General features: G+C 54.7%; 1 protein-coding gene across 1 annotated transcript; it reads right to left on the reverse strand.

Annotated features, from left to right (window-relative positions):
• Positions 1–10833: 10833 nt before the first annotated feature.
• LOC147991826 (uncharacterized) lies at positions 10834–11446 on the reverse strand. The gene is made up of 2 exons (XM_087539270.1): positions 11292–11446; positions 10834–11214 (listed from the first exon to the last, which is right to left on the reverse strand). Exons 1-2 carry the CDS (start codon positions 11433–11435, stop codon positions 10963–10965), a joined length of 396 nt encoding a protein of 131 aa, XP_087395396.1. The 5' UTR covers positions 11436–11446; the 3' UTR covers positions 10834–10962.
• Between the last annotated feature and the right edge of the window lie 320 nt (positions 11447–11766).

Genomic DNA, 11766 nt, shown 5'->3' on the forward strand with positions numbered 1-11766 from the left:
CACTCTATGATCTCACGACCAAGCTCGACGGACCGAAAGAACATGAGACACAAGATTTATACTGGTTCGGGCCACCGTTGTGGTGTAATACCCTAGTCCAGTGTGGTGTGGTGGATTGCCTCAAGAGCTGAGGATGAACAGTTACAAGGGAAGAATAGCCTCCTGAGGAGAGGTGTTCTTGTGCTTGGTGAACTTGTGTGGTTGAGGATCGTCTGGGTCAGTTGGGATCAGATGGATCTCTCCCAACTATGGTGGTGGCTAGTCTTGTTTATAGAGGCCCTGGTCCTCTTCCCAAATATCGAGCGGGAAGGGATCCCACAACGGCCAATTTGAAGGGGGGCAGCTAGTACCAGCTATCCTGACAAAAGTAGTCTTCGCCTGCCAAAGGCTCTGGTGGTGACGCCGTCTTGGGCTCCATGGTGACCTCCATCCTGCTGGTCTTGGTCTCGTTGCACCAATATGGAAACCTTTGCGTGATGCCTCGGAACTCCTCGCCTGCGCTTGCCTCCTTAGCACCAAAGAGGAAACGAGGACACTATGCTCACTGGCACCTGCCTGGTCTTGATCGTCATGGCTTACGTCATTGGAACCTCGCGAGGATCGCCTTGCCTTGATCTCTCCGCCCCTCGCGAGCCAGCCTGGTGAGGCCGCTCCTGAGGTGGTCTTGCATCATCGGCCTCGCGAGGCTTGGCCCCTCGCGAGGGTCTTGAGTGTTTGCTGGTGAAGATGGGCCGTACAGGCCGCTGGTGGAGCCACGCCGCTGGCCGCAGGCAGGCAAGTCTGGGGACCCACGTTCCCAGAACGCCGACAGTAGCCCCCGGGCCCAAGGCGCGCTCGGGCTTGGCTTCGAGGCGAAGCCAAAGGGCAAGTGCGGAGCGCCGCGGGTCCTGATACGTCTCCAATGTATCTATAATTTTTTATTGTTCCATGCTATTATATTATCAACCTTGTATGTTTTATATGCATTTACATGCTATTTTATATGATTTTTGGGACTAACCTATTAACCTAGAGCCCAGTGCCAGTGCCAGTTTCTGTTTTTTCCTTGTTTTTGAGTATCGCAGAAAAGGAAAACCAAACGGAGTCCAATTGACCTGAAACTTCACGGAACTTATTTTTGGACCAGAAGAAGGCCATGGAGTAAAAGAGTTGGGCCAGAAGAGTCCCGCGCTACCCACGAGGGTGGGGGCGCGCCCACGCCCTGGGCGCGCCTCCCTACCTCGTGGACATCCCGGAGACCCCCCTGACTTGTTCTCGACGCCAAAACCTCTTATATATACAGAAACCTCCAGAAAGAAACCTAGATCGGGAGTTCCGACGCCAGAAGCCTCTGTAGCCACCGAAAACCAATCTAGACCCGTTCCGGCACCCTGCTGGAAGGGGGGAATCCCTCTCCGGTGGCCATCTTCATCACCCCGGCGCTCTCCATGACGAGGAGGGAGTAGTTCACCCTCGAGGCTGAGGGTATGTACTGGTATCTATGTGTTTGATCTCTCTCTGTCTCATGTTCTTGAGGTGGTACGATCTTGATGTATCGGCAGCTTTGCTATTATAGTTGGATCTTATGATGTTTCTCCCCCTCTACTATCTTGTAATGGATTGAGTTTTCCCTTTGAAGTTATCTTATCGGATTGTGTCTTTAAGGATTTGAGAACACTTGATGTATGTCTTGCATGTGCTTATCTGTGGTGACAATGGGATATCACGTGATCCACTTGATGTATGTTTTGGTGATCAACTTGCGAGTTCCGTGACCTCGTGAACTTATGCATAGGGGTTGGCACATGTTTTCGTCTTGACTCTCCGGTAGAAACTTTGGGGCACTCTTTGAAGTCCTTTGTGTTGGTTGAATAGATGAATCTGAGATTGTGTGATGCATATCGTATAATCATACCCATGGATACTTGAGGTGACATTGGAGTATCTAGGTGACATTAGAGTTTTGGTTGATTTGTGTCTTAAGGTGTTATTCTAGTACGAACTCTAGGATAGATTGAACAGAAATAATAGCTTCATGTTATTTTACTACGGACTCTTGAATAGATCGATCGGAAAGGATAACTTTGAGGTGGTTTTGTACCCTAAAATAATCTCTTCATTTGTTCTCTGCTATTAGTCACTTTGGAGTGACTCTTTGTTGCATGTTGAGGGATAGTTATATGATCCAACTATGTTATTATTGTTGAGAGAACCTGCACTAGTGAAAGTATGAACCCTAGGCCTTGTTTCCTAGCATTGCAATACCATTTACGCTCACTTTTATCATTAGTTACCTTGTTGTTTTTATATTTTCAGATTACAAAAACCTTTATCTGCTATCCATATTGCAGTTGTATCACCATCTCTTCGCCGAACTAGTGCACCTATACAATTTACCATTGTATTGGGTGTGTTGGGGACACAAGAGACTCTTTGTTATTTGGTTGCAGGGTTGTTTGATAGAGACCATCTTCATCCTACGCCTCCCACGGATTGATAAATCTTAGGTCATCCACTTGAGGGAAATTTGCTACTGTCCTACAAACATCTGCACTTGGAGGCCCAACAACATCTACAAGAAGAAGGTTGTGTAGTAGACATCAGGTCCCAACAGCCTGCGGCCTTGGTCGACGCATGGTGACTGACGAGACGTGGGCGGCCCCGCTTCCCCATGTAGCCTTGAAATCCGCCTGGTTAGGCGGCCTCGGCATCCTACACAGTTATCTCCCCATTGCTAGCAACGCGCCCCCCGACTTCTTCGCTTCCTCATACCTCTGCTTCCTCTTCCAATCCAACTCGAGCTCTGCCTTTACTGCCATGGCGCCGAACCGGATGGAGAAATGGAAGAAGCCCCTGTCCTCAGCCAATTCAGCTCCGGCCTTCGAGCTCGCCATCGGCCGATCGCGGGTGCTCAATTGGGAGGTCATGGATAAGGTCCGCCTTGCGCTCGCTGCCAGCTTCAACGAATGGGGAGGGACGGTGGCCTGGCCTGCATCTCGAGCTACCGTTGATAGGATAGCCACAAGGTCCCGTTCTTCGTTGACGCTCTGTGGGCTGGCCAGGTTCCTCCCTTCTCTGCCTTCTTCGATGATGTGCTTTCCCATTACCATATCCACATGATGCACCTTGATCCCCAATCTGTCGCCCTTCTCTTCGTCTTCACCTTTGTCTGTGAGGCCATGGTGGGCCCCTCTTGTGCCATTTCTTCTCGTTGCACCTGACCAACCCCCGGTAGTGCTCTGGGTGCTTGAGTTTCCAGGCCGTGGCGGCGACGGCCGGCTCAGGGATTGATTTTGACCTCCCTCCGTCCACGGGCAAGGTTCGAATGCGGTGGGTGTATGTTGATGTTGGAGTACTCAGCCCCTTGCTCTCGCCTCTGTCGTCGCCCGTCGTTCCCAGCTCCGGCTGGGGTCACGAGGAACTCGTGGGCTCCCGCCTCGCCTTTGTATGGCTCCGGCTGAGGAGGATGAAGGATCTCGATGTGACCGCGCCCAAGGTGATGAAGGAATTCCTCCGACGCCACATCACCCCACTCCAGCGCCATTCCCAGCCAATGTGGGCCCTGACCGGCGACCAGGATCGTATGAGGCTTCAGGCATCGAGGCTTCCGGCCGAGGCACGAAGGACGGTGCCCGAGGTCTTGGCTGGCGACCCCTCGCCGGGTGACTTGCCGCAAGTGGGTTGTTGCTTGTATAACTACTCGAACAGGGTGGAGTTCACGGGGAAGATGCCCTCCTTCGATGAATGGGGGCTGTGTCCAGTTGGCCTTGAGGGGCCCCGTGAGAACCCCATCGTTGTGGTTTCTCTCCTTGCCACCGGCGCCGAGCTTTCCCTAGGAGTGGACGCAGGGAGGCAAGCACCGCTGGAGGCCGGAGCACGGGTGCCAGGGTGTCGATGCTGCCTGGGGCTCCCGAGGCGTCTTCCTCGGGAACCCGTGATTCCTGCCTTGGTGCGGCAGCTGAGGAGGTGACACAGCCCGCTGTTCCTGAGGCCGAAGCTCCTGAGGCCTCGGCAGGTCGTCACGAGGCGGAGCCTGATAGCTCTCCTCAGCATGGCGCTCCAGAGTTCATCTCCTTGGGTGCTTCACCAGTCGCGCACCGCACCGATCGTCACGTGCAATGCTTGGGCCGGTTTTGCGTGGACTTCACGGCGCTTCGTAAGAGGAAGGGGTCTCCAAGCTACAGCAGTGGCGCCGTCCGGCCGTTGAAACATAGGAAGTACATCGCCATAGATGAGTAAGTACCTTATTTTTGCAATCCCTCGAGTGCCGCTTCCCATCCTGACGGTGGTTCTCCAGAATCCCATCTGCCAAGGCCATGGAGCCTCCCGCGAAGCAACCTCCTCTTGCCTCGAGTCTTCCGCTGGCCTTGAGCGCCCCAGCCGGCATGCTGCCCCTGGCGCGAGATCGGCTAGAGAGGCAGACACGCTGACATGGCGCCTTGAACCCATGCTCCCGCCGTATCTTCTTCGTGGCCTCGTCGGAGGTGCGACGAGGATGCCAAGGGTTCCTCCTGTGGTTGTGGATGGCGGTTGGATGACTCAGATCTTGACTCTTACTTCGAGCATCGGGTCCTCCCCCATCCAGGACTTCGCTGCCGCCTGGGTGATGATTGGGGAGGCACCAGCCCCCTGGCGAGAGGGAGCGAGCCGCTTCAGGCCCCTTCAGCGTCCTCTGCTGCAGAGGACGGAATCGGCCGCGCGTTCAAGTCCGCGCGCGAACAGAGTGTCGTCCGTCACGAGCTCTTTCAGGAGGCGATGGGCACGATGAGCCGGCATGGCGGAGAACTCACAGATGTGGATGCACGTCTTGAGGCCGAGGGTCTTCGGCTGACGGAGGAGTGGCACAAACTGAAGGTGGCCATCAACCTTGGGCGACATCAGCGCGAGCTTGACAATGTGGAGGCCGAGGCGTCTCTTGTGGCCTCGCGAGAAGCCTGCGCCCGAGCCTTGGAAGAAGCCCGGGAAGCCAATCGTCGTCGCAAGATCACAGAAAAGCGCGCGTGGGAGCTCCAGGCCTGGAGCGCTTCCCTGGAGCAGCAAGTGGAGGCGCACAGGGCTGCCCTAGCATCGATGAGGGGAATGCCTGCCGAAGAGGAAGAGATCCTGAGGCGCGAGGAAACGCTGGCGCTGGAAGCCTCAGAGCGTAGCCTTGATCTTGAGTGGTTGGAGACGAGGGAACGCCAAGTCGCCCAAGCGGAGGACAAAGTTGGCGTGTGGGAGGCTAGGGCTTAGGAGGAGGTCGGTCGCCGGGTGGCCGAGGCTCGTGCGGATCTTGACGGCAGGCACGACCTGAAGCTGGGGCTCGTGGTAGTCGAAGCCATGGGCAGGACCACTGTCCTCAGGTCGGGGCTGGCTGAAGCAAAACTCCGCGAGAAGGCCGCCGCAGCTGCCCTGACCTCAGTGCAAGCAGACCTGGCATCTACCTGTGCCGAGATGTCTTCTCTTCAGCAGCGGGTCACCAGCACCGAGTCCTCTGCGCAGGAGGGCAGGGAGGAGATGCTCCGGTGGTGGACGCTGGAGCGCGAGCACGCCCCCATGTTCCAAAGTCTTCGGATCAGGGCCAACGCGGCACTGGGCGCCATTTGCAATGAAGATGCCCCTCATCCCCACTCGAGTGACTACGCCAGTCACCTTCTTTTATTCACTGATGTGGTGACACGCCTGGAGAACTAATCCGCGAGGGCTCGCGTGCTTGTCAAGGAGAGGAGCCGTGGCCTGCTCAGGCGCACGTTCTCTCGTGTCTTCAGCTATCTCCAAAACACCTATCCCAACTTCGACTTCGACGCCGCCATTGCTCCTGTGTGTGAGGCCATCCGAGGTGACCTGGCGCACTGGGTGGAAGACAATGTGGACGCCCTAGTCAGGGCCTTCACTTCTGAGGATGATGGGGTGGTGGTCGCTGCGGATGAAGGCAACGTGGTGGACGATGGTGAGGGCAGTGCCGGTGATGGCGGCGACGATGCCGGTGACGATGACGGAGACGTCGGTGATGGTGACAGCGACGCCAGCGATGCGTTTGAGGGTGTCTTGGAGGACGCGCTAGAGCGATATGTCTGATTGAACCCGTGCTTCCTCTTCGTTGACCCTGCATGTGAAAGCTCGGGCACGACCCTGAAGGTTGTAAGAGCATTTTGGGAGGGGAAGCCCCTCATGTAAACAGATTACTGCTTTTGTTCTTTAGGCTAAGCTAAAGACGTGTTTTCATAAACCCGCGAGTCCTGCCATGAGCCTATTGTTGTAGTTTACCTTTGTCCGGGCCAGTTCTGGACTGGGCCACGAGGCCTTGAGTTCCGAAGGAGCCTGCCGATCCGCCCGAGAGGGCCTTGCGAGAAGCGAGCATTAGCCATGGAAGGACATGTGCGCAGCACGCGCATGCCATGCCCAGCCCCCGCTCGCGAGGGGCTCGCGAGGGGGGAGGCAGCATGGGTGGACCCCGAACCAGGGCAAGGAACCAAATCGCAAGAAACCGCACGAACAAGAGAAGACATCCCCCCATGCTTATCAACGAAAATTCAGCTTCAACTTAAATCCAAAGCCAGAAAACAGGGCTACAAAAAAGAGAGATTGAAAGCAAATGGCCGTGTCCGGCACCTAGTCTAGTCTTCTTGTCTTCTCACTAGCGCGGAGCTAAGTGCTGCCACTAGTCGTGGGAGGGAGCCCCCAAGGCCCGAGGGCAACACTCCAGAGACTCCGGGGCATGTACAACCCCACTCATTATTACGTGAGAGTGTCACGAGCGGAGATCTTCACAGGCGCGAGCCTTACTTCATATCGCCAGACGAGGGCCCTGCCTTGCACCATCCTCGACCACCACTGGGGGCAACCGGCAACCAGGACGACACCAGGGGGCAAAGGGGACGCTAGCGGCGCCCTCGGCGACCACGGGTCCTCTACCGGGGGAAGGCTCGCCGGCACCTCCCCGGCACAGGGCCTACCCCCGGGGGATGTCTTGCTCCGCGTGATGCAGGGAGGGGCCTTGCTCCCGGCTGCTCCCCGGTAGCCCCCAGTGCGGTCCCCCTGGCGGAAGGGGGGCCGCCATCCGCCACCATGACCTGATCCTCCTGCGACCCATGGCTAGCGTAAGCTTGCTCCTGAGAGTTTAGTGGTACCCTATAGCTGTTGTTGTTGGCATGGTTGGTGAGGCTTCCGGGGGGCTCCTGGAAGGCCCCAGCTTCTAGTGCCTCCTCCTCCCAACTCGGCTTGAGGAACGAGCTGGGGTCGTCTTCCAGCGCGTACTCCTGGTCCATCATGCGGGGCACGTAGGCCTCCGGGGCCGTCGCCTTGAAGACCTCGCCGTAGTGCCCCACGCTCCATGTCGCTCGGCCCAGCGCACCGCCTAGAGGATGGTAGGGCGGCATCCCGTCAGGGTCATTGGCGACAATGCTCGTACCTGCGCTCGTTGGAGGTGGTGGGGGTGCGATCGTGCATCCGGTGTCGTTGGCCACGTCAGTGTCGATGGAGCCCAGGGGAGTGCCCGGGGGCGCGTGGGCGCGGCGAGGCCCGCCATGCGATTTGGCCGCCATCGGAGGTGTAAGAAGGGAGCAGAAGGGTGGTGCTCTCGAGGCTGCGTCGTCTAGTAGCTCGGCGACGCGCTCCAGAAGTGCATCCCGGCCGCTCTCCATCAGCCGGCATCGCAGCAGCTCGTGAGCCACCGTGAGCGCAGCCCTCATGTTTGCTTGTTCCCATCAGGTGTGCGGCACCGTGGCCGCGGCATGGCTTGAAGCCCTTGCAACTGCCCGTACTTGGTATGGAGTGAGGGTGGATGGCGCTTGACCGCACCGCCCGTGCCCTGCCGCGTTTGGCAGTGCGCGTGCTGCCTGGGGTGCGGCGTTGAGGTCTTCTTGGGCAGACGGGGCCACCCGGGCGGGCCAAGCTCCCCAGCGGTCGGCGTTGGTCCTCGTGTCGCTGGACATTGGAGCTGCGGGGTGTTGGCGGATCGAATGGCGGAAGGAAGACTTCATCGCACCCCTACCTGGCGCGCCAAGTATCGGATTTCGGGTTCTGGCAAAACCCTGGAGGTTCGAACACTGGGGTGCGCACGAAGATCTCCCCCCTCTGTAGCTCGCGCCCTCTACGATCTCACGGCCTAGCTCGACAGACCCAAAGAACATGAGACACAAGATTTATACTGGTTCAGGCCACCGTTGTGGTGTAATACCCTACTCCAGTGTGGGGTGGTGGATTGCCTCAAGGGCTGAGTATGAACAGTTACAAGGGAAGAACAACCTCCTGAGGAGAGGTGTTCTTGTGCTTGGTGAACTTGTGTGGTTGAGGATCGTCTGGGTCAGTTGGGATCAGATGGATCTCTCCCAGCTATGGTGGTGGCTAGTCCTATTTATAGAGGCCCTGGTCCTCTTCCCAAATATCGAGTGGGAAGGGATCCCACAACAGCCAATTTGAAGGGGGACAACTAGTACAAGCTATCCCGACAAAAGTAGTCTTCACCTGCCAAAGGCTCTAGTGGTGACGCTGTCTTGGGCTCCACGGTGACCTCCGTCCTGCCGTCCTGCTGGTCTTGGTCTCATTGCACCAATATGGAAACCTTTGCCTGATGCCTCGGAACTCCTCGCCCACGCTTGCCTCCTTAGCACCAAAGAGGAAATGAGGACACTGTGCTCGCTGGCGCCCGCCTGGTCCTGATTGTCATGGCTCACGTCATTGGAACCTCACGAGGTTCGCCTTGCCTTGATCTCTCCGCCCCTCGCGAGCCAGCCTGGTGAGGCCGCTCCTGAGGTGGTCTTGCATCGTCAGCCTCGCGAGGCTTGGCCCCTCACGAGGGTCTTGAGTGTTTTCTAGTGATGATGGGCCGCATAGGTCGCTGGTGGAGCCATGCCACGGGCCGCTGGCAGGCAAGTCTGGGGACCCCCGTTCCCAGAATGCCGACACACTCCTCCCACGTAAGAGTGTAAACTCTTGCTTACATAAAAATGGAGCAAGTGGATGGCACTGTAGCACGTCACATCACTCAAACTAGCCCGCCTAACGCGCAGGAAAGCACCGCCCTCGTCATTTTGTTCTGGATTTCTATCGATCAATCGCATGAAAATTTTATGCTTTGCAAGTTCAAAAGGAAAAGGCGGCACACTTACGACTCGTACGCGTCGCGTTCGCGTCGCACCCCCAACAGTCCAGCTCGCATGCCGCTCACCTGAGGGGACACGCGTTGCCTTGCATTTTCACTGACATGTGGGACTGCAATTGAATAAACCGTCGATAGCCGAAATCTAATCGCTCGGCGGGCGTTGGCTGAGAAGAGAGAGACAGGGGAGGGAGAAGAGATCGCCCGCCCGCCGCGCACGGACTCCAAGAAATATATGGTGATAATGTGAGGTGGGCCATGCGGGAGTCCGGACCGCTTCCAAGCCCGCTTCTGACCGCCCTAGCCCACCAGAACCCCCCACCTCCCCGCGCGCGCTTCCACCTCAGACGCCAGCTGCCCGCATTCATAGCAAGTAGTACCAGTAAAATTTTGTGCTATAATGGCATGTACAATGGTTGATAAGATAGTCTTATCATAAGTCTTGCATGTAATTTAGAGATGACAAAAAACATGTGTACAATGGATCATCTCTTAGCCTTATCTTTAATAACTAGTTATTCATAAAAACATGGTGAAACATATTATTCTAAGAGATCATCTCTTGTCTTCTCTTAAATAAGAGAAGACAAGCCTTTTCTTATGATTTCTATTTCCTCCACCTCATCATTTATCCTATGTGGCATCCCTACAATAGAACTATTGTACATGCCCTAAGCCCACTTATGTGGAGGAGAGAGAGAGGCATTGCCAAAGTCAAGGAGTGGGATCTGCAGGAGCCCGTCTCTACATGTGCTCCTAGGTATAAAAAACTAATTCTAAAAAAAGAGGCATAAAAACAATTGTGTCTAAAAAAAGAAAGGTAAAAACATTTGAGAGGAAATAGATAGAGAGAAAGTGAGAAAAAGCTGTAACCTTCTAGCCAACCTTATAGTTAACACTATGGATTACATGAGGAAGGAGGGAGTGGTGCACATGCCAATTCACTGGGCTGCCGTGTTTCACACTCCTCCATCATAACAGTGGAGACAATAGCTTTCATCAAAAATAAACAATGAATACTCGTTGCTTGTCCACTATATCAGAAAGAATACTTTCATTCACCGACATGTGGGACATCGACCATCCTGGTCCACCTACCATGTACAAAATTATCCTGGTCCACCCCGGTCGTAGCGCAGGCCCAACCTTTCCCACTGTAAGTTGGTTGGATGAAGGAACCATCATGACTTCGTTGAATTCCACTTCTTCAAGAAAACTTACTGTATCCGCAGTACTGCTACCACACACGAAGACTGGACGGCACTGTACCACGTCATATCGCTGAAACCCACTAGGCCAAACTAACCCGCCTAGGATTTGTACTCCCTCCATTTCAAAGCTAGTAGTACAAAGTTGAGTCATCTATTTTGGAACGGAGGGAGTACGTCTCTGTACTGCTATGATTTTGTGTTGTACGTCTGTGTACTTTTGCTACGATTTTCCTACCCTATGAACCAAATGAGGCCTGAATGTATCCGTGTCGACTATTGTCTGATCGACCGCTAAGCCTACAATTTTAGGAGGTTGGGCTATTGGCCGATCGACGTATCAGTATAAGCATACCACGAGCTCATCAGCCCCAACGTTTCTCTTCGGTGAGTGTTTTGCAAGTACTATAGCTCGCACAATAGCTAGCCTACTAACACCAAGAATCATCAAACAAGCCCTACTGATATGATAAATAGTTCAAACTTACATCTAAGCATGCCATATATTACATCAAAAGCTGGTGAGGATACATCTGTTTCCACAACTCAGAGAGGGTTCACATGATTCACTATCAAACAGAAGTAGCAAGTACTTCCCACATAAGACAGTGCACTATCCCTAAGATGGTTTGATAACACGTATTGTTCTGGTAATTAAACACAATGCAAACTACCCTGAAGGATTAGCGTGACCAACTATTTCTTGTCATCGATCTCTCGGGCAATGACCACAGCACGGACATCGGCATGGGAATCGATCTCTGGGGCGATGTCCACCGCGACATCGGAATCGATCTCTGGGGCGATGTCCACAGGATGGACAGCGGCATCGGAATCGATCTCCAGGGCAATGTCAACAGGATGGACCGCGACATCGAAAATGATCTTTGGGGCGTTGTCCACAGGACGGGCCGCGACATCGGAATCATCAAGGACGACCACCGACAGCTGCACAACCCTAACATATTAGCAAGCACATTGCAAGTAATTAAAAACCACAACTATGGTAAGCCATTATTTTTTACCTTGTGCAACTCACCGGGGGATCCCATCCCTCTGGGGGCCATCTCATCATCCTCGATGGGGGCCATCACCTTGCTAGGGGAATACTGCTTCTCAACGGCGACTATCTCCTCAAACTCGGCCTTGAGCCTCACATAGGTGGCCATTAGAGTTTCTGGGATAGGCACGGTGGGGCCCTTGCTGTTCTTCCAACTTTCTTTGAGGAGTTCGTCCGCCAACGTCATCAACTCTTTGGCCATTGCTTCTTTCTTGGAGTTCTTCGTCTCCATGGGTTGGCCCGCCAACATGGTCAACTCGTTGGTCGGTGCTCGCTTCCTAGAGAGCGCTGTCTCCAGTGGGTTGTCCGCCAGCAACTCTTTGCCTAGTGCTCCAGGATCCATCGATGAACTGACAAACAAAAAGCAATCAAAAGAAAACCACAATCGCAATGAAAATAGGAAAAGAATAGGCTGTGAGAATCGGTCGGTGCTTCGCAAA

This window comes from Triticum urartu, chromosome 1A (genome assembly GCF_056163025.1).
Source record: "Triticum urartu cultivar PI428250 chromosome 1A, HENAU_Tu73, whole genome shotgun sequence".
NCBI classification, from domain to species: domain Eukaryota; kingdom Viridiplantae; phylum Streptophyta; class Magnoliopsida; order Poales; family Poaceae; genus Triticum; species Triticum urartu.

Excerpts from the sequence above, each read along its gene's own strand:
- LOC147991826 (XM_087539270.1), bottom strand. The coding sequence starts at position 11,435 with ATGGCCACCTATGTGAGGCTCAAGGCCGAGTTTGAGGAGATAGTCGCC. Across the intron at positions 11,215-11,291 it reads CCCCCGGTGAGTTGCACAAG|CTGTCGGTGGTCGTCCTTGA; the intron begins GTAAAAAATAAT and ends AGGGTTGTGCAG.